The sequence below is a fragment of the Equus przewalskii genome, chromosome 15, assembly GCF_037783145.1.
Source record: "Equus przewalskii isolate Varuska chromosome 15, EquPr2, whole genome shotgun sequence".
NCBI lineage: Eukaryota > Metazoa > Chordata > Mammalia > Perissodactyla > Equidae > Equus > Equus przewalskii.
In genome coordinates, this window is record NC_091845.1 from 45,616,521 (window position 1) to 45,639,920 (window position 23,400).

General features: G+C 39.2%; 1 protein-coding gene across 6 annotated transcripts in view; it reads left to right on the forward strand.

Moving 5' to 3' along the window:
* Positions 1 to 23,400, forward strand: part of ULK4 (unc-51 like kinase 4) — a 507,669-nt gene that overhangs the window by 67,642 nt on the left and 416,627 nt on the right. For all 6 annotated transcript variants that reach the window (XR_011527046.1, XR_011527047.1, XM_070575799.1 and 3 more), the window contains exons 18-19: positions 11,608 to 11,715; positions 17,530 to 17,613. Coding sequence is in view for 4 of the 6 variants with exons in the window: in XM_070575799.1 (XP_070431900.1) it covers positions 11,608 to 11,715; positions 17,530 to 17,613 (192 nt within the window). In the remaining 2 variants the exon portion in view is untranslated. The remainder of the gene's footprint in view (positions 1 to 11,607; positions 11,716 to 17,529; positions 17,614 to 23,400) is intronic.

The following is a 23,400-nucleotide window of genomic DNA, read 5'->3' on the forward strand; positions in this document are numbered from 1 at the left end:
TTATATTCACTCAACATCAAGTTTAGTTAGCTTTATGAGAAAGTACAAGATAGATAACATAGCATGAGTGATAACAGCATGGTAGAGGTCTCATGATGTAAGTGTAACAGTGAAAATCCAAGTCACTTGGCAACTGGGAAGCATGTGGTCGAAAGAGGTGAGACTGGATGGGTATACAGCAACACAGTTTGGGGAAATCATCTCTAAGCTTTCTTAAAATTGTTTGTCTTCTCGTTACCTAACTTTGAGTGTTATCTGCCTCCCTAAAATGAATCTATCTATCTACCACTATTTAATTGTCTATTTATATCTGAGAGTTCTTTATATTTTCTGGATATAAGTCCTGTATCAGGTATATGGTTTGCAATATTTTCTCCTAGTCTCTGGTTTGTTTTATTCTCTTTATAGTATCATCCAAAAGCAGAAATTCTTAATTTTGATAAGGTCCAATTTATCAATTTTTTTCTTTTAGAGGTCATGCTTTTGATGTCTTATCTAAAAAATCTTTGTTTAACCTAAGTTCACAAAAAGTTCCTCCTGTGTTTCTTTCTAAAATTTTTATAGTTTTAGATTTTATGTTGAGGCATATGATTCATTTTGAGTTAATTTTATATAGGGTGTTAGGTATGGATTGAGGTTTATTTTTTGCATCTACTCTATAAATATTTAATAAGCACTTTTTTTAAGCCAAGTAATGGGGTAGACACTGGAGACACAATGGTGAGCAAAACCGACCTTGCCCCTCTCCTCGTGGAGCTTTATAATAGACAAAGGATATTAAACAGAGGAAGAGGAAGTAATAACAGAGACTGAAGAGGTCTGTTGGTGAAATAGAAAGAAACTCAGTCGAATTGCTTTAGTGGAAGGGAAGAGAGGACTGTGTGCCATGAAGGAGAACATGATCATCTTTTTTATTGCTTCTGAGAGTTAGGCTAAGTTGAGAACAGATATTTCTATTGGATTTGGCAAGAGGAGGGTTATTAGTGACTCATGAAGAGCAGTTTATGTGCGATAGAAGCCAGATTGGAGTGGTTGTATAGAAAACCAGAGGTGAGCAAGTGGTGGATATGTATCTAGATAAAGAAGTTTAGCTGTGAGTTTGAGGTACATTTAAATGCTAGTGGAAAAGATTCAATCCAGACGGAAGCATTGAAGATAGAGGCTAGAGAGGGGCTAACTGGAGGTATATAATCCTTAAGATGGATAGAAGGGGATGACCCAGGGTAACTGGCCCTAGATCAGAGAAGAGGCACTTAATCCGCTGTAACAGGAAGAAAGAATTAATAAGTGTAGATGGAGTAGGGGGTAAAATTTGGTGGTGGGAGGATGAGGGATCTTGTATCTGATGGCTCTGACAACAGAGTACCTCTAGGCCACCATCAGAAAGAGAGGAATGAGGGCCTAGGGGATTTGTGGTAGAGGAGAAGATACAAAGCTGTCATTTCAGAGAATGGGAAAGTTGGCTCAGGAGGGAAAGAGAATGGGGTTCACAGAAACCAAGTTTGTGGTAAAGAATTTAAGGTGAAAGAAACCAATTGCCTAGTTTTGTGATGTTCTCCAGAAGATAGTTGGGTTTCAATGACAGGAGGAGTTGAGTCTATTGGAGGGAGAGAATGGCCACTTCCTAACCCTCTTGCATAAGGGCCTGTGGTTTTGAGTCTTACATCCAAGAACTTAGGCTATGTAGGAAAGCAAGTAAAGAAAAGCTGTGAGAGGTGGTAAGCTCTTTGGCTTGGATGGTCTTGTTGAGTTAAAAAAAAATTATTGATGAAGGCTTTGAATAAGATGAGTGGAGATTAGAGAGTGTTTGAATTTGAGAAGTATTGAAGATACTGTCAGGGTCCCGGTTGTGACGCTAGGTGAGTGACTGAGTTGGAGTGGAGGAACAGGTTAAGGAACTGAGTGATGAGATCAAGTTGCTGTGTGGTTAGGGTGCTGGGTGTGTCTTCCACGTGGATGTTCAAGTTGAAGGTGGATGAAGGTGAGAACAGGAGTACAGGTGGGAAGGAAGGTGGTGGGCAAGAAGCCAGTGTTCTCAGTGGATAAGAAGAGTGAGCAGGGGGTCAGTAGCCAAGTAGGGTAGTATAATGGTGTAAGCATCAAAACCAAAGATCGTTTGGCAAGACGGAGGGTTTGGGAGTGTTTGCAGGAGTGAGAAGGACACCAGCCTCATCTCACCTCAAAATACACTTTGACTTAGGTTCAAGATTATGTTTGCTGCTTGGCAAGGCAACAGGAAGCATAGAGAGATATCGATTTTCCGCCAGAATCTCAGAGAAAATGATCTCTCTCTCCTTTGGATAAAGTGCTATTTAAATTTGGCCCATCATAAGGACTTGGTTAACAATGATGTTGTGTGTTTGCCTGTGTATGTGTTACAGCTCAAGACAAAGCGCTTGCCAAAATATTGCATATGAGGCGAACTTTTAATACATTAATTAAACATATTTCTTTTTATTCTTTTCTTTCTAAAACCTGCATTTGAGCAGGATCTTCTTCTTGACGGCAATTTGTAGAAATGGCGCTAGGTGCTTTCCTGAAAAAACTGCCTCTACCTTGTTGGGTTTATATTGTTCCCCCTTTCCTTGTTATTAAATAGCCCCGCAGAGTGCCTTGTACCTCACTGCATCGGTGTAGTCTCCTCAGTGGTGTTGTGCTGAGGGGCTGTAAGATGCCGTCTTGCGCAGTAGACTCTGCGTGACCATTTCTGGCTTGTTTGTAGCCCTGAGCTGAGACGGATAGCATTTAGAATCCTCCACCTTGTTAGGTTTTCAGTAACTTTGCCCTTGTGCCTCCCTGCTAAGCAGACTTCTTTTCCTGTCACTTTTTGGACAGCATGAGAGACAAATTTGTTGAGAATGATAAAGCAAGAGTTGAATAATATTTACGTCTTTGTGTAGAATGAAGTGAAACACTCTAGATTTGTTATATTAAGCCATGATGCTGAAGTGTATATCATTTGGGGAATTGCCATATTTGAAACACTTCTGCATACAAATTAAACATCTCACATCAAAGAATTCTTAAAAGGCGTGCTTCCTAATTTCTTATAATGATAGAATTCATCTAATTTCTTACCTGACATCTTGTAGAACAATTTTTAGCTTCTGTGTTTCCTGCCCTAATTTTTATGCTCATTTTACCTGGGCTGTGAATGTGTCTTTGTTATAATATTTTTAGGGCAGCAGTTGTGAGGCTTCTGTATTTGAATGTGATATAATTTAGTAATCCTTGGGAACCTAGCAAAGCATCACATTTAATTTAATATTAGATGAAAGAAACATGGAAAGAGAATTGGTGATGGAAAGAATTGCTCAAAACACGACTAATCAGAGCTGATCCCTGAGGCAGAAAAATGCAATTTAAAATGAGCTTCCTTTGTATTTCTACTATTTGAAGAGTGCTGAAGAGATGGCTATTAAGAATATAGTAACAAGTAAATAATAGTAGTTATATATAGCAAGCTCAAAACTGCAGTATTGGAATTATGTTCTTTGTGCTGTAACTTTTAAATTATTCCAATATCTAAAAGACTCAGTTTTAATAAAGGACAATGATAACTTGGTTTCTTAAGAAAAACATTTATGTATCGAGCATAATTGTGCTTTACTGTTCCCAAGTAAAAATACCATTTAACCCTCAATAATTATATATAAATATATATCATGTAACCCTAGCAGGTGCTTACATTAGATACAGAAGAGGGGACTTGCCACAACAGTTGGCAGTGCTTGGAGTATATGTCTGGCTTGGTTTTCTCTGCCTGGAATGGCCTCTCCCTCCACCTTTTTCAGGTTTCGTTTGTGGTTGCCAGAGGGAAGTAGAAAGGGTGGAAAGAGAGTATGCCTCTTTTTCCAGTGTGGCTGCTAAGAGTCCTGGCTGCAAACCCTATGCTGGTAAAAAGACACTTGTTAGAGCAGCATTACTCTTATCGCCATAGATTCTATGTTGAGGCCTCTGCCGACTGCCAGTGTCTTACTTTGTACCACCTTCTGTTAGCCACCCACTTGCCATTGGTGAATGTTGTTGCTCAATGAGTAGTCAAGAACTGGAATTTAGAGGCTAATTCTCTGATACTGAGATGACATATGAACCCACTGTCCCCACCAATTCCAAAAGTTTCTTTTTTTTTAATTTGAGTGAAAATAATTGTGAAGGCTGCAAGGCTGTTATTCAAAATGAAACCTGACAACTTATTCATTGGTCAGTATAAGTGTATGATATTGGTGTTCCAATATTCTTCTTTTCCAGGAAGGAAAGGATGAATCCAGCTATCGGGATGGACAGTATCATTTCCAATACTAATTATACTAATTGATTTCATAAGCTGATAAGAGAAAAACTGGAAAGTGAAGCTTTTCAAGGGGAACTATATAATTCACAGTCCTTAACACATAGTACGCTTGAGTTGGGATAATTCAAAGATGGTTTATTTACAAAGAGATGATGAACTACGAGGGATAGTGCAGTTACCCAGGGTTGGTAACAGTGGAGTTGTTCTTACCTCTTGGTCTGAAGAGTAGAAGGGGGGTGGGATGGGTGTGGTTCCTGGAATCCAGAAGGAGCTGCATGTGGGAGGCTGATTGAAAGGGGCAATACCGTGGATGGTGGAGTTGGCACAAGTGCAGGGGCCAGGGATGGCTAATCCATACCTGGAATAGGCATCTGTTCCTGTGAGAACAAAATGTTGTTCCCTCCGTGATCGGAGGGTTCCAGTGTAATCAGCCTATCATTGAGTGGCCAGCGGGGCCCTCCAGGGAATGGAGCTACATTGAGGATCAGTGTTGGACTTTGTTCATGGCAGGTTGAGCACTCAACAGTGGCACAGCCAAGTCAGCCTTGGTGAGCCGAAGTCCATATTGTTGAGCCCATGGATAGCTTCCATCCTTGCCTTCTTGCTGCCTTGTTTGTACATAGGCTCACTGAGCAAGCACATAGGTGACTGGTGAAAGATGTTAACTGGCATCTACTGGATGGTTCTGGTCTTCCAGCTGACTGTTGATGCCCTCTGGTGGGTATTTATGTGGGTAGATTATGAATGTCTTTACACCCTATTCCCATTCCAAGAGCTCCATCTATACCTCTCTCCCCAACACTTTCTTTTTGTACAGTTTTGACCTTTCCAAGTTTCTGACCCTCTTGCTAGCCTATTAGCTACTGCCTTTGAGTTGGTATAGATCCATTTCTTAGTCCATCTCTCTCTGTTTATAGATGTATCACCCAAAATCCAGACCACTTGGAGGATTTCCTTTCACCATTGTCTTTGTGAGCCACCTTTGAGTGAGGTTGCAGTGAAGTGGCCATCCACTTTCTGCTGATGCTGACATACTCTGCAGATCCATACGTGAATCAGCACCATGCTTTTTCCTTCCGAGAGAGAGGAAATATAGAACTCCCTAGGAAGTCATGGGTATGGGTTGAGGAAGGGAGAGGCAGCTGAGCAGTGGAGCAGATAGCGTGGGAGTCTGAGCCACTTGTATGTGGAGTGAGTGAATCTGCTTGGCTTGGGCTCATACATACCATTTCAGTTTTAAAATAAAATGCTATTTTAGAGTAACCAGTTTTATAGTAACATCTAGTTCATGATAGGCAGGTCAGGTTCTGTAGTATTCCAGGGACAGGCATTCAGTCTCAACCAGGACCCAGCACCAAGCCAGGAGCTGCTTTTCAAATGGAGCATGATGGTTGGAAGAGGGCAGGACAAGGCCTTATTTCAAAATCCTAGGGGTCTGTGCTATGATTCTGCTACTTGGGCTTGCCACAGGCTTTATGTAGCATCCCTATCTGCCACAGTCAGTTCCAACAGCTTTAGGTCTGCTATGTCTTAAGACCCAACTGGCAGAGCAACTTACATCTCAGCTTGGACCTGCTGCAGAATTCTTTCTTGGGCCCCTCTCAAAATTGGCAGCCTTATCAATGATTAGAAAATGAGTTGGAGCCTCTGAAATCCAAACAGGCTCACCAATGATTGGAGTTCCTTATCTTGGTGAGTAATGTAAGGTGCAGCACCTTGTCTCTGACTTTAGAAGGAATATCATCACATGCCCCAAGACCACTGGACTCCTAGGAGCTTCACCAATGTAACAGATTGTGGACTTTTGCAGGATTTATCTCCAGCCCTCTGGCATGCAAATTAGAATGCTGCTCACCAGGTCCAGTGAGCATATGTCATCAACATAATGGAACAGTATGATGTCCTGCAGATTATCAGGATGATCAGGGTCCCTTTGGACTGTATTATCACAGAGTGGGAGACTTGATATATATGGGCAATTCAGTAAGTAGAAATCGCTTCTGATGTTATTTGCTGATTGGAGTGGAAAGAAAGCATACCAGTTGCCAGGCGCTGTGTTGATTTGCTTCAGTGAAGATGCCCCATCTGAAACTGCAGCTATAATAGGCATCATCACCTGATTAAACTTGCCATAATTTGTGGTCCTTCTGCATGACCCATGTGCCTTCAGCACTGGCCTAACAGACAAGTTAAATGGGGATATTGTAGAAATCACTATCCCTGTGCCTCTCAAGTCTTTAGTGGCAGGATTCCTAGTCACTGATACCCATGGATATAGTTTGCTTTGGTTTACTGTCATTGGGTTGGCAGGCTGGGTAGGTGTTCTAGTTCCAGGGGCTTCCACTTTGGCCTTTTCCACTCTAAATAATCCTCAATCCACTGATTGGGGATCCATTGTGGGAATCCTGCCAGTTGCTAAGTGTATCTTTTCTCACGGTATGTTCTAGGACTAGGAAAATAACCAAGGATGGGTCCATGGGCCCAAAGGACAGTTGCGAGATGGATTTGGCTAGGATTCCATGTAGCACCTGACCTTGATAAGCTCCTAATGTGATTAGTGGAGTAGAGTGGCATCTTAGGTCTCCAGAGATCAGCCCACGTTGAGAGCCAGAATCTAAGAACTTCAAAGGGTCTGGGTATTTCCTTTTCCCCAGTGCTCAGTCACATGGTAATGACTGAGCACTGCTCAGGGAGGAAAGTGTTGGGAAAGATTCACAGCGTTCACCTGTGGCCACTTTGTAGGGGTCTCTTTTAAAGGGACTTCCAGCTTTGTCGAGGAGCTCTGGGTTCATGAGCCAGCTTGGACATGGGATCTGGATAAGAGGCTCTGAATCCTGATATGGGAACATTTGTTAGATTTCTGCTCAGTAGGAATTTTCTTACTATATGTCAAGCGTCAGCTTAGTAGGCTGGTTTGATGGTCAATTTACCATTGTCTTGGATTCTAGTGGGTCAGAATACTCTGATCACCATATTGTCCTATAACCACTGTGGCACTTGTGCCCCCCTGGTGTCTGCAGTTAAGTGCTGCATTGGTCTTTACTACTGCTGAACCTCATTATTCCCATTGTGATCAAAGAACGCAAGTCCATATCAGTATTTTCCACTGTCATCTCTGGCCTGTAAAGTATAGCCACCTTGGAGCATATCAAAGATGCTGGTGCCTCTCTTACCAAAGCATGTTTTTCAGGCCCACCTGGGAGGGGTGGTTTGGGGGGTGGCTGAGCAGATTGTACTTTGTAGAACCATTCCAACATTTCTGATTCCTTGAGCTTTCAGACTGTCCTCTGTAGCAGTGGTTCTCAACCTTAGAATTCCTGAGGGCTTTAAAAATTCTGATGTCCAGGCCATACCCCAGACCAATTAAACCAGGATTTCTGGGGGTGGATGCTGGTATCTGTAGTTTTTAAAGCTACACCAGTGATTCCAATGTGCAGACAATACTGAGTCCCGCAGTAGAGATTTCAGAGTGTTGTCCTAGACCTCCAGCATCACTTGGCAGCTTGTTAGACATAAAAATTCTCAGGCCTCACTCCAGGCTTACTGAATGAGGAACTCTGAGGGTGCAGCCAAGCAATCTGTGTTTTTACAAATTCTTCAGTGATTACGAAGCACACTAAAATTTGAGAACCACTGCTCTACAGTATGCTGAAGAAATCCTCGTATTTTGACCTCATTAATCATTGACCATCATTAAGCCATATTTCTATTGGTCAGCCTAGCAAATTCCCAGATGTTGGAATCTCTGGTTTCCTAGATGAGAGGCAATGTGAATGTCAGCTGCAGACTTGCTTTTGAGACCTGGTTTGATTCTCAGAGAAGATGTTTTCCCATTGCTTCATTCAGTACTGAAGTCTCAAGATTCTTTATCATCCTCTTTTGCAAGCTGGTGCACTTCTTATTCGTACATCCTTGGGGTGCTAGCTGAATGTGAATGGTTTCCTATTGGATACCACACTATGCGCAGACCCTAGGGTTTGTCTCTTGTTCCATTTCAAAAGGTTGTTTCAAGGTCACCAAGATTTAGCACATGCCTTCAGAATTAGAATATCTTGAGTGCTTACCTCTTCTTTGTTTTCCTATTTTCTGTCTGTTTTCCTCTTTCCTCTCTATTTTTGGTTTTTGAGGTTTTCTAATTTCTTGCCAGTTCAGCCATACATTTTATAAAGATATTTAAAAATATTTTATCCAGCATTTTTTGTTATTTTCAATGAGAGGAATATTCAGAATATCTTGTCTGCCATCCATCAGAAATGAACAAAAGAATTTTAACAGTTAGTCTGGTTTCGAACTACAGACTTACGCAATTTGACATCCAGATTTTTTGTGTGTGTGTGTGAGGAAGATTGGCCCTGTTGCCAGTCCTCCTCTTTTTGCTTGGGAAAGATTATTGCTGAACTAATATCTGTGCCAGTCTCCCTCTATTTTGTATATGGTTGCCGCCACAGCATGGCTTGATGAGCAGTGTGCGGCTCTGTGCCCGGGATCTGAACCCATGAACCCTGGGCCGCTGAAGTGGAGCACATGAATTTAAACACTACACCACCAGGCTGGCCCCCTGACATCCAATTTCTTAACTTAATCTGTATGACAAGATTTATTAGTATTCTTTTCATACACAGCTTTTCTGGCAATTGGTATTTTGCAACCTTGGTGTCAGATCCATGACATAAGTGTTGATGGCACATCTTAGCTGCTACACAAATGATCTTTTCCTACCCTAACATATGGGTACAATAGTTTGCTGACTGTTTTGGTAGTGATTATTTTAAAGTATGAAAGCTTGTTCATTACTATAGCTAGAGTGGTCTCCTTGAATTGAATGATTAGGGTTCTGTCTCAGGATAGGCTAGTTTATATTGTGATAATGAAGACCATCAAAATCTCATAGGCTTAATTGTTTTGCTGCAGGCCTAAGTGGCTCTGAGGGCAGCTGACCTCAGCATTTCAGGCTGCTTCCACGTTACATGGCGTCTCCATCCAGCGTGATGCTTTAAAGTTTCCTGGAGCAGGGGAAGAGAGTATGGAAAATTGCACATACATTATTTCTACTTTCAGCCAACTGGCCAGAACTGGTCACACCATTCCACCCAACTCCAAGGAAGCTGAGAAATATTTTTTGTGTTGCTTGGTATTGACATTTTTATATGTCACTACACCTAGATCAACAAAAACTTAGTTTTCTTCTTGGTATTTGTCATTTATTGTGGTATGTTTGTTTAGTATTCTTTTAGTTTTCCTTTTTGATATTAATATTTCTTTAAATTTTTAAAATAACAAGTGGTAAATCCATACAGATAACATTGAAGATAAACATCACCTCTTGTGCACTGTTCAATGCCATCTGAAGTTAACTTTTGCAAGCAAGATGTCAGGTTGCTGTGGCATCATTAGCATAGATTATATGATGTGTGTCTATTTACAGGACACTGAGCTCCAAAGCAATTTCTGTTATGCTGGAGGCAGTTCAGACAGTTTTATCTCTTTAAGGGTCTGCAGCATTAAAATTAATTTCCAGTGGCGCTTAGTGATACAAAATGCCAGTGGATTATAGAATAGAGAAGTAAATCCCCGCCACTAATTTTGTGAAGCAGAAAGCTGGATCTGGGTTTTGAATTTAGTGTGAGGCTGACTGTTTTAAAAACATTAAACCTTTTATTTTGAGGTAATTGTAGATTCGCATGCAGTTGTAAGAAATAATACAGAGGGAGACTGTCTATCTTCATTCAGTTTTCCCCAGTGGTAACATCTTGGAGAACTATAGTACAATGTTACAACCAAGATATTGACATTGAAACCATTAATGTAGAGAAATGTAGGAACAGAACAGTTTCATCACACAAGGATCCCTCATATTGTACTTTTATGACCATACCCACTTCCGTCTATCATGTCAGCCCCCCCATCTGTTCTCCATTTCTATACTTTTGTCATTTTGAGAATGTTGTATGAATGGAATGATTTGGTATGTTACCTGTTGAGATGGACTTTTTTCATTTAGCTTAATTCTCTGGAAATTCATCCAGGTTGTTGCATATGTCAATAGTTTGTTCCTTTTTATTGCTTACTGGTATTCTGTGGTATGGTTGTACCACAGTTTATTTAACCATCTACCTGTTGAAAGACATCTGGGTCGTTTCCATGATCAATTTACATAAACTCTAGAAAATGCAACTAACGACAGAAAGTAACTTGGTGACTTCTCTGGGGAAGAGAGAAAGGGTGTGGGATGGAGAGATGACCAAGGGAACTTGAGGAAACACTTGGGGGTGTTTCTATCTTGATTGTGCTGATGATTTCACAAATGTATACATATGTCAAATGTATCTAATTGTACATTTTAAATATATGCAGTTTATTTTATGTCACTTCTAATTTAATAAAGCTATTTAAAACCATAACACATCAACAAATGTTCCACCAGTACATGACTATTGTGCAGCTACTCCACGTGCAACTCCAACTCATTCATACTCTTGTTCACAAAATAAGACCAGTGACCATAGGCTTAGATGTTGTAGCATTATCAAATTGCTCTGGAAGTTTTTAAATATTTACTTTCAGCTTTTATACTTATATCTTTGTTGACAGTAAGAAATAGTCTTGTCTGTGTACCACACTTTGAGTCACACTGTTTTAAAGCGGTGCTTCCACACTATTTTATGTACATTTTTTTCCACCCCAGCATGGGGCCATTCTATATGCACCATTCTGAAACCATTCTACCCTACTTCTTGGTCACACTACGGTTTGATTATTCTGATGTATGAGTTTTGGCAATGAGGGTATGTGATTTTCTTAGCATGACTCCTAGGAAATTAACTAGATCTGATAAAATATGCTGCTGAATTCCTACTCTCAGATTTTTGAAGACATCATTTAAAAGTTTAATGAAATGTAAGAATTTTTCAAACTAGGATGTGCTGGAGCATACTAGGGAGCTGGGATGGTAAAGTCTGTGTTCAGATCCTGGCTGTCCAAGTGAACTGGATGGAGAGTTGCTGGACCTCTGTCAGCATCAGTTTCCTGTCTTTAAAGATAGAGCAACAGTTGCCTCATAGGATCAGTGATACACTGAAAGTGCTTGGTAACTGATAAGTGCTGTACATATCTAAGTTTATTTCACTAGATGTATTTTTACCTTCATCTGGGAGAGTGGCTATTTTTTTCTGGAACAAGGCCCATATTTTGAAATTAATTTGGAAAGTAGTTCTTAAAAATGGAAGGTGAATTTTGTAGTGTCTTACCTTTTACATATAGGTTAAAGAATTGAGAGATAAATATGAAATAATATTCTTTTTTTCTTTTTTTAGGCAATTACTCTTTTAACAGAGTTAATTAGGGAAAACTTCAGGAACAGCAAATTAAAACAGTGCCTTTTACCAACGCTTGGAGAGCTGATCTATCTTGTAGCCACCCAGGTGAGACTGTCTGATTAACTCTATTGCTGTTTTGACATGTTCTGACATATCCTGGCTGACCTGTGTTAATATCCTATAAAAGTTTTTTGACTTTGCCCCTTAGAGTATGCCTCAGGAACTTGGCAGTAATTTTACCTTTGGAGGAGAGAGGCTCTCAGTGTTTCTGTCTCTCTCTCTATATATATATCAATTTCTCCTTCCCTCTCTCCCCCTGTCTGTCTGTCTCTTCCTCCTTTCCTTTCTCCCAGTATCTCTTTTCCTTTAAAGTGTAGGAGATTCTCAGGCCATATTTTAAAACCAATGGGCTGAAAATCCCCAGAGTACTCCCTAGGTTGCTGCCATCTTTGACTTCTTCAGGCCAGAGGAGGCCATTGATTCTCCCAGTGTGAAAGCTCCATTTCAGTTTAAAACACTTCCTCTGTGCAAATATTGGTCTTAACATGGCCATGGAAATTTGTGACTTTAGGGGATGGCCCGGTGGCACAGTGGTTAAGTGCGCATATTCCGCTTCGGTGGCCCGGGCTTAGCCAGTCCAGATCCTGGGTATGAACATGGCACTGCTTGGCAAGCCATGCTGTGGTAGGCGTCCCACATATAAAGTAGAGGAAGATGGGCATGGATGTTAGCTCAGGGCCAGTCTTCCTCAGCAAAAAGAGGAGGATTGGCAGCAGATGTTAGCTCAGGGCTAATCTCCCTCAAAAAAAAAAAAATTGTGACTTTAGAATTTACTTATTTCTAAAATTACAATGTGTAAGTGGTATCGAATTCAGTAGGGGAAAACAATATTTCATTAATGTGGTTTTTAAGGATATTATTGAGTAGGTATTTGTAAGTTATGAGTTATTCATTTCACATGATACTCTGAGAGTTTTAAATAAGTACCAGTAAATTATAAGTTATCAGAAATTTCTCTTATTGATTTGAGTTTTAGTTCTAGAACTTGCTTAAACGTTATATGACCCAAGTATTCTTAGTAATTCAATTAAACTGACTTTCTGGACAATGATCATCATAACTATAATTCTTATAAAACATCAGTATTTATAAGCATTTGGCTCCATAATTAGTATTGATAGCCAGGACAGCAAATCTCTCCTCCTTATTCTTTCTTTTCATAAATGTCTGGACTATTCCTGGCCCTTCGCATGTCAGAATAAATTTTAAAATCAGTTCGTCCAATTCTGCAAATAATCTTTTTTAAAAAAACTGCATTGACTATGCACATCAATTTGGGAAGTACTGATAGCTGTATGATTTTTGTGGCTTTCACTGAATGTTTGGGATTGTGCTGAATCTGTGTATTCATTGGGAAAGTGTTGGTGTATTTATGGTATTTTGTCTTCCTATGCAGAAAAAATGGTGTTTCCATATATTTATATTTTAAAAATTATTTTCATTAAATGTATTTCATTCTGTTCATAAAGCTTTTGCATGTCTATCTTTGGTTGAATTTATTCTCAGGTAATTTTATATTTTGAAGAGACAACACATTCATGAAACTAGAAAACTGGGAAATAAAGAAAGGTGTACAGAGAAAAATCTTCTATTTTTGTCCCCCATCTTCATAGTTCTCCAATACGTCACCTTTATATTACTTTCGCACTTGTATTTACAGTTACTTTTGCATATGTGAGCAAAGAGAAATGTAGATTTTTATTTTGTCTCATTTTATATACCAGGTAGAACAATGTGCTTTTTTCACTTAATAGTGGAGATACATACACTGGAGCTGTTTCTTAATATGAGTGTATTTCTTAATCTGCACTCCCTCCCTTCCTCTCTTTCCCCCTCTTCTTGTCCTGGAGCATTCTCTTGTGTGCTAGGTTATGTGAAAGGCAGTTTTCCTTCTGTTCTTTGGGATGGGGCTGGAGAGTTTATTTCTACTTTACCGTTACCATGGGCCCTCAAGGCCTTCATGTCAAAGCTCAAATTTACCAAGTTTTGCAGGCCCTCAGAGTAAAATTAACTTCAGTACTCATTTTGTCCCTCCATGCTTGCAGCTATCTAATTTTTGGCTTGATTATTCTGTGTTTTCTTGTGAGATCTCTGATGCATTTTAAGAATGTCAAAATAAAACTAGTTGCTTTCATTACAAGAATGGTCAGGTACCTACTCTGCCATCTCATCAGGGATGGAACTCTAGTCTAATTCTTGTTCTGTGTGTTGTATTTTTTTTTTTTTTTTTGCCTTTTCTCCCCAGCTTAGTTGTGGTATCATTGGCCTACAATAAAGTGCATGTTTGAAGATTACAGTTTGATTAGTTTTGATATATGCATATACTTGTGAAACGATCACCACAATCGAGATAATGAACATAGCTAGCATCTCTGGAAGTTTCCTCAGCACCCTTTGTAATCCCTCCCTCCTGGCCCTCTCCCTGCCCCCAGGCAACCACTGATTTGCTTTCTGTCATATAGACAAGTTTGCATTTTCCAAAAATCTTACATAATGGAATCATACGAATCATATTCCTATTTGTTTCTAAAAGTAGATCTAGAGAATCGTTTTCCTTGGTATTTACTTACTTTAATTGGCTATAAGCTACGCTATTTGGAACAAAGGATGATTCTGTGGCCATGACGTTTGACCACATCTTATGGTAGCAATCCAGAAATGGAAGTTATATCCTGGGATCCACAAAAATCACTACCTTTCCTAAGATGAGGGCTTTTGCGGCATTGTCACTATGAATATGGATGAATCTTGAACTCTCAGGACCTGGAGTGGTGGTGTATACTGTACATGGTACACTAACCTGAGCCCTGTCCTCTTGGCTCTCTGGTGACACCCCAAGGTTACAACTTGCAGACAGAAGACCAGACCAGACTGTGATTCTACAGAGGATATTATGAGGCTATTATTCACAGTTTATGTTTTTTTTTTTTTTTTTTTTTTACTTTTGTCAAGGATACACACCACCTTGAGTCCAGGTATTCTTATTTTGTCATCTTTTTGTCCAGCCCATGATTTTCTCGCACCTGAACTCCTGTAAGAACTCCCAAGTGGTCTCTTTGCTTACTCTTGTGACTATTAAAGTCTGTTTTCCAGACATCAGTCAGAATGAGCCTGTGAAAACTCATGAGAGACTAACAGTGTCACAGCTCAGACCCCTCCAGTGCTTCTTGTCTTGCTCAGTGTCACAGCCAAACCCCTCCAGTTGCCTTCTAGGCCCTTGTGTGCTGCCTCCTTGGTACCCGTGTGACCTCAGCCCTCACTACCCTCCTATTCACTTACTCCCTCTGGCCACACTGACCTCCCCATAGTTCTTTCAACCACCGTGCCGTGCTCCTGCCTCAGTACCTTTGCGCTAGCTATTCCTCCTGCTTGCAGTGATTCCTCCCAGATGTTTGCATTTTCTCTCTGCTCAAATGAATCCTTTCGGAGAGCCTTTTCCTGGCAACATGAGATGGAGCCACCCTGCCTCTAGTCTTCCTCTAACCCCTTACCCTGTCATGTTTTTCTTCATAGCCCTTATCACTATCTTGACTTATTTGTTTTGTTTACTTTTTAAAAATTTCCTCACTAAGCACTATTAAGGCAGAAGATTTATCTGTCTTATTCATGACTGTATGACCATTGTTTAGAAGAATTCCTAGCACATAGTAGGTGCTTTTTTTCGTGTATGAACTGTACCAAGGCCAGTGGGACAGGAGGGAAGTGAGAAAGGAGGCAGGGCTGGAGAGACTGGCAGGGATACAATCATGAAGGGATCCTTGGCCAAGTTGGATGGATGTCTTCCTCTTGATCCTAAGAGCAAGGGGACAGGGACGTCATGAACACTTTAAAGAAGGGTAATGATGTCATCTGATTTAAATGCCAGAAAGATTACTGTGGTTTAAATGTGGAGAATAGATTGGAGAATGGTGAGAGAGGATTCTGAGAACCTAAATGAGAGTAAGTGAAGTAGGAGCAAAGTTAGGGGAGAGAAGTGGGTATTTCAGGAAGGAGAAAGTCGGTAGGGCTGAATATAGCTCATAGTCCAAGAAAAAGGAGTAAAAAGAGCCCAATAATTGAGTGATGTGAGTCACTGGTAACTCAACAAGAGCTGCTGTATGTATTTATTTATTTAACTTGGAGTGAGGGAGACAGAGGAAGTCAGATTGGAGTGTTGAGGATTTAGTGGGAGGTGAGGAAGCTGAGAAAGTTGATATGAAGCGAGATGGGTTGTGAAGCAGAGCAGAGGGCTACGGGGCTGAACGGGGGCTCTGTTTTGAAAATGGGAGACAGTGAGCTGCTTCTAGTAGAAAGAAACAGAAAGAATCCAATGGAGGCAAGACATTGAAAATTTAGGAGCAAGGAAGGATAATCCATAGCTAATGACCCCGAAGAAGGCAGGATGGGAATGGGATCCTGAGCCCACGTGGAAGGGGTAGAGCAGCCTGTCCTGCTGTAAGCACTGGGTGTAAGCAGCAGGTGGCTTCAGGTGAAGTAAGTTAGTTCCTTTCTCATGACTTCCATGATCTCTGTGAAGGATAAAAGTAGGTGAAGTGGTGAGAGGGTCATAGATTTGAACCAGTCCTTGTGGAGAGGGAACTGGTCAGAGAGACAGAGTCGGCCTGTATGTAGAGTGATATTGAAGGTCCTTGGGCTTGCTGATCCTGAATCATTCATGGACTCTCTGTGTTCTTGGTGTCACCCCTCTAAGAGCCCAGCTGCCCAAGTGCAAGCCCGGAAGAAAGGAGCTGCTGGCTCCCTCTGAGGTTGGAGTGCCCCAGACACTAGAAAAGGAAAAGCCAAAGGGAGAGATCATTTAGGCTTTGGCAGGAGTGGTTAAATGATGGACCAGGGAATCTAAGTGGCTGGGAGGGAGGGTAGGTGATAGACTGGGGGAAAGATGGAGGGTGGGGGATGGGGAGAGGGGCGGTAGAGTCCAGTGATGTTAAAGAAGGGTCCTGATGGATGTTTTGAGTCAGTGAGCTGGAGGAGGAGAAAGTGTGTTTGGAAGTTAAATTGGGTGCTGAGTTACTGCTATTTGAGCTGGAGCAGCTCCTGATGATAATGTCTAGATTATGACCCTATGTGGAGTTCTGTGATTAAGTAAGAGTGCAGTTTTAATGGGTCACAGTTCTCAGCATGAGTATAAAATACATTTGGGTTGGTAATGTACCAATTCTAACATTTGGACAATCTTAAAGAAATATTTTCTCTAAATAGAACCTAATTTCTTCTGCTTTAAAGAGGTTAACGTTTTTCACCTTTCTGTGCGGCGCCTGATATATTTTGTGATTTTATTTGATAGGTTGCAAGAATGTTCTTGTGGTTATTACACTAATTTGGTTCTTCTGTGAGAGCATTTCTGCTGATGTCATTAAAATTGGTGTGCCTGCTAATCATAATTGCTTATTTTTATTTCGCACATTGTCGTACTAGGTAACATACTGCCTTTTACTTGTGCTTATGGATTACCCTGAGAAATTGCTCAGAGCTATGTATTCTGTGCTTTCAGATTATTCCAGATAATGTATTACTTTTTAGGTAGGATTATCTGAATTATCATCTGTAATTATCAATAGAGTGGTTTCTCTATCAACCAGATCATATTGTTATTTCTCAGTTCTTTTCATCTAGCTTCTAATGAGGGATCTTATCCACATCTTATAAAATATACTGAGAAATAGAAGAAAAATACCTTGTATGTACAATGCAGTAAAAGACCCCTAATCAGATCATAATTGTCATATAGTAAGTAGTACTTTAACAAGAATATTAAGAAGTTTTAGATAGTTTGTGTATTTGAAACTATGCCTTTTTCTTGAATGGGTTAATATCTTTTGTGCTGTTCACCTCACTGCCTTTCCTTCCACTTCATTTTAGGAAGAAAAAAAAAAGAACCCCAGAGAATGCTGGGCTGTTCCCTTGGCTGCATACACAGTGCTAATGAGGTGCCTTCGGGAAGGGGTAAGCCTCCTTTGTTGTCCTCTGTAGACTCTCGCAATTGTAATAACCCTTCAGGCACTGTGTGAGGATTGTAGCCTGCAGCAGTGCAGAAACTTGTCAACCAAGTATTGCTCCTGAATTTAAATAATCCCGACAGGCCACCAGGAGTGAGTGACCCGCAGTGGAGCATGTGTGAAAATGAACAAGCTTTCTCATTCACTTTCTTAAATGTCTTGCTTTTTAAAAAGATGATAGCAAATATAAACAACATAAGTAGCTTTTAATAACATATTCTTAATCCTTCCCCTCTTTTAAACATATTGATACATCAGTTTAATAAGCAAGGTGTATGCAGAAAATTTTCTGTGAGCCTCAAAAGCCCCATGATTATCTTGTCAGGTTGCCATTTTTTGGTTCAGAAACAGGGAAGCTTCCAGTGGTATCCATTGATTTTAATATTAAATAGTATTTATTATGTGATGTGATTTTTCAATTTATGCACCTCCCTTCTCATGCTGTTGTTAATGGCTGAAAACCAGCCAGCTGGCCAACCAACCAACTTGTATATGTAGCTCCAATGTGTAACTATGTAAAGGCTTTGGTAGTAGACCTGAAAGGTTGGCATTTTCTGTTTGCTTTAAACCATTTGACATTGTTTCACCCAAGGCAAAGCCATAGGCTAAAAACATTCCTTAAGGAATGAAAAAAATATGTCACAATAAACATCTTCCTTTTGAGCTCATTACTTCTGCATTATATGGTAATGGAATAATGCTCCAAGTGTAGAAAAGCTCTGCAAGGTTTTCCCCTAGTGATCCAGAAATGAGGTTTGAACACTTACTAGCCTGTAGGGATGAATATGTAGTCAGTTGTGATTATGGGATATGAACGAAGCCCGTAGATTGTACTTTATCAATACTATGAGAATTAAGTCCTGTTTGAGTCAAGACATGTTTTGGGTTTATCATTCAAGGCCTTAAGCTAGGCACACTTGGGGGCACACAGATGAAGAAGGTGAAATTTCTATCCACACACAGGTCCCACCTGTGTTGGAGATAAGATAAAAATATAAAGTGGAATATGTCAAGTACATAAATGGAAAAGAAGAAAATATAAGAACTCAAAAGAGGAAGGAGTCTTTCAGAATTCTTTTAACAGTGGGAAAAAAACTTCAAAACCTTTGTATATTTAATTTTTAAAAGTTAGATTGATGCCTAATAAAAGATTATTTCTTGTAGTCTGTGAGCTTGTATCCTTTATTAACTGTCTTCTCTTCACCTCCTCCCATGTTTTTCATTGTATGTATAATATGAAGAATAATGTTTGATATCCATGTGTATTGTTATTAAATAATTATTAATAATTGTAAAGTAATGATATTGTTTTTGTATTTTAGTAACATACTTGCCTTTTGTTGTCTTGGTATATATGGCAAGTCGTGCATATTTTTCGTAAAGAAGGAGGAAAGTCCAGAACTCTCTAATTTATGAAAATTTTATGTTGTATATTTGAAAAGCAGTTAAGTATGTGCTTTGGCAGCGTATACACTAATATTGTCCCTATAACACAGATAAATTAGGAGACAAATATTTCCCCTAAAAAGGGATTTCTATACTTACAAAAATAATTCAATTTTAGCAGTTCTTTGGCATATATGTTTAATGAATTCAGGACATAGTTGAAGGTAAATAATTTTTAAGCCTTTTATCTTCACAATTGGAAATTTTTTTCCGTCTAGAAAACTGCTTTCTCCGCACCCACAGGTATTTCTGAATAGGGGTTCTTTTCTTGTGAAATATACCTCATATACAGAAGAGTCTATGAAATCTATGTGTATGGTTAAAAGCATGCACTCACTCTCTTAAAAAAAGAAAGGGAGCTGGTAGTTTAGAGAATTCTTCCCTGGCTCTCTTAGATTATAGCTTGCTCTTTCTTTCAACGACTGACCACTATTCTGACTTTAATGATAACCATTCCCAAGTTTTTCTTTATCATGTTTCCATCTTTGAATGTATTGCTAAATATTTCATTGATTGGTTCTTAAGACTAAACTTTATATAAATAGAATGGCACCAAATCCTTTTGAGACTTAATTTTTTTGCTCAAAGTTGGGTTGAGGTTGATACATGCTGACTGTGTAAACTATAGCACATTGATACCACTCTATAGTGTGTTGTTGGAATATGCCTCAATACACACACACACACTCAACACACAGAGACACACACATGCATGTATGTGTGTGTACCAGTTTATACTCCCCCCAGCAGGTACCCATTAACCCATATGTTCTCAAACATCTGATATAGTGAGACTTTAAATTTTTTTCAATCTCATGAACAATAAATGGTTTCTAATAGTTTTAATATGTATTTTCCTGATTACTAATGATGATGACCATCTTTTTCTATTTATCTTGATTTTTTTTGGTTTCCTTTTTTGAAAACCAGGTTTTTCCATTGCTTTGTTGGGATTCTGTCCCCCTGACCCTACCATCTGTTGTTATAAAATATTTCAAATATTAGAAGAGGAAAGAAAACTATAATGGTCACCTTTATTTCCGTCACCTAGATTCCACAGATTTTAACATTGTGCCCCCTTTGCTTTGTTGTAATATATGTGTATGTGTATATCCAAATGTGTGTTATTTATTATTTATTTTCTGAACAGTTTGAAAAAAATTGCAGATGTCATGGCTCTGCATCTGTAGGAATTTTTATGTGCTTTGATATTAATCTTTTGTTGTTTATCCATGTCGTAAATACTTTCTAATTTGTAAGTGGGCTTTTCATTTTCTTTACAGTGTCTGTTGATAAGCAGAAGTTCTCAATTTTAATGTGGCTAAACTTATAAATCTATTCCTTTTGGATTTGTACTTTTTATGTCTTAAGAAATGCTTCTTTGCTTCAACATTGTTAAGATGGTCTGTTACGTTTTCTTCTGAAAGTTTGATTATTTTTCCTTTTTCCATTTAGAAGTTTAATCTATTTGTAATTGTTTTTCGTGTGTGGTGCTATGTATGGGTACAGTTTTTTTAAAAAAAATAAATATAGGTAATCGGTTATCCCAACATCATTTAATGAAAAGTCTGTCTACTCTCCACTGCTCTGCAGTGTCACCTCTGTCATATCAATGTATGTGTTTTTTTCTGGGCAGTATTTGGTTCGGTTGACCTATAATCTATCTCTGTACTATATAAGTTAATAGTTTTTATTTTTTAAGTTTTTTTAATATATGGGGAGTTTCCCCTACTGGTATAATCTTTTTTTGGGAGGGGGGTGAGGAAGACTGGCCCTGAGCCAATGTCCCTTGTCAATCTTCCTCTTTTTGCTTGAGGAAGATTGTCCCTGAGCCAACATCTGTGGCAGTCTTCCTCCACTCTGCATGTGGGACGCCGCCAGAGCATGGCTTAATGAGCGGTGTGTATGTCCGCACCTGGGATTTGAACCTGTGAGCCCTGGGCTGCCAAAGTGGAGTGTGTGAACCCAACCACTACACCAACGGGCTGGCCCCATTGTGTAATCTTTTGAGAGAGTTAACTATTTTTGTTCCTTTTGACTTGCATATAATTTTTAGAATCACTTTTCAAGGTCACCTGTTGGGATGTTAAGAATATATCTATAAATAAATTTGAGGAGAATTAGTTGATATTAGTAGAAAATGAAAGGCGTACTCAATGAGAAGACTAACAGGAGAATGATACATGTGATTTAAAATAAAAAACAACTGGAATAATTTAACAACCGATTGAAGTTCCTTTGAATTCTTGATGACATTCAGCTAATGTGTTTAATTTTTTGCTTAAGTTAACTCTTAGATATGGATCCCATTCTTTACAGCTAACATTTATGAAGCATGTATTGTGTACTGGCTGGGTCCAGGTGAGGCAAAGATGATTAAGAAACTGCCCTGTCTTCATTTATTGGGAAAGAGAAGTTTTTTAAATCCCTGGTTCTCTAGGCCAGCCTTCTATTATTGTTTGTGTAATTTCATTTGTTTTGTTTTCTTTCTTGTGTAGTTACTAAGACATTTAAGGCTATTAACTTTCCTCTCAATCTAGTGTTCGCTGTATCCGATTAGCTTTGACCTGTAGTGTTTCCATTATTGTTATTTCATAGATAGCCCCTAGTTCTAGTCTTCAGTTTTTTCTTGATCCAGGGTTGTTTATGAGACGGTTTAAACTTGTTCAAGTGGGTGGGATTTTATTGCATCTTTTTTTCTTTGTTAAAATAGCAAAGTTGCATTACCTCATAATCAAGAATTTGTTGTTCTTTTCCTCTTGGGTCTTTAAAAAATTGTGGTAAAATATATATAACGTAAAACTTACCATTTCAACTATTAAGTATACAGTTCTATGGTATTAAGTACATTTACATTGTTGTGCGATTTATGTTGTTTTAAAATATATTGAGATGTTCTTTTGTCCAACTTACTGATTTTTTCCCCCACATTCAGAACTTAGTACTGTGCCTTGTTGAACAGGGGCCATTGATTCTGGTTTAACTCCTTTTCCTTCTCCCTCTCTACTGGGAAGAAAGCAGTATAGAAATTTTACTTCTTCATTTTAATTTGATATGTAGAATTCTTAGAAGGCAGTTTTAGTTTTCATTATAAAATATTTTTTTGTTCATTATGCATAGATAACTAGCTTTGCCCTGGGGTATTTATAAGTGTTATATGAATAAAGATTTTTCTAGTCCAATAGGTTGGGACACACTGGGTTAAACAAGCTTGAACTGTTTTGTGTTTTTGTTCATAGTACTTTTCAGGGCTTTTAATTATGAATGTGCTTGGGGGGATCTTGTGCACAACATTTTCTGTTCTTTGGTCACAGACCTACCTTACCCTGTGGCCAGTGCTGGGCTGTGCTCTGGAAGAGGAAGCTGTAGTCTTACACTGACACCATACTGAGTTTGTTAAATAGTTTTCAGTAAATTTTCTCTTTTTAAAATTACTCAAGAAAGTATAGCATTGTTTTCCAAACGGGTCAACCCCCTTTGTGAACATGATTTCTGTAACTCTAACAATGGTGATAGAGATGTGAGTCAGATGTTTTTGTCCCTGTTACAGATATGAATACTCAGGTGGAAAGAGGGGAAGTATTTAGAGTGAGAGATTCCTGGTGGAATACAGAAAAAATAGGAAGATTTGATATAACTGTTTGAAAAAGAGTGTGGCAGCTTAGAAGAAGAGGCATCCGTGATGATAATTCAATCAGGATTTCAGAGTTGGGGCTGGCATTTCAGAGGCCAGGAGCTGGGAGTGAGAGGGTGTGGATTTTAGTCCCAGATGTGCCGCTCTTTATTAGTTTGATAGTGGTTAAGCCCTGAGGACCCCACCCGGTGGTATTTCCAGAAAGGAAGGTACCTGTTCTCCATGATCTTCCATGTCCTTCTGACTTGAGCCCCCTCTGAATTTGACAACTTTCCCTTTCATTGCTTTGACTGTCATGTTTGTACACAATAGCAAAGAGCAGTTCGCTCCTTGGGATTATTGCTGTATCAATCCGAGGAATATTTGGCGTTGAATATACATGATGTCTGTTCCATATGTGTATGTAATAGGGAGGCCGAGCAAGTTGGCTTTTCTTTGAGGTATTTATTTTTATCTGGGTGGGTAGCAGCCTATTCTGCAATGCCCAAAAATGCTGGAAATAGCTCTTAGAGAATTTCCACATGTTTAGAGAAGATTAATTTGTACATTTGTATTTAATCAACCACATCTTTTTTTATAGCCTGCATAATAGTCCGTATAATTTTATGGCTGCTGAACTGACACATGGCATATGTTGTGGTTAAAGTGTGGGTG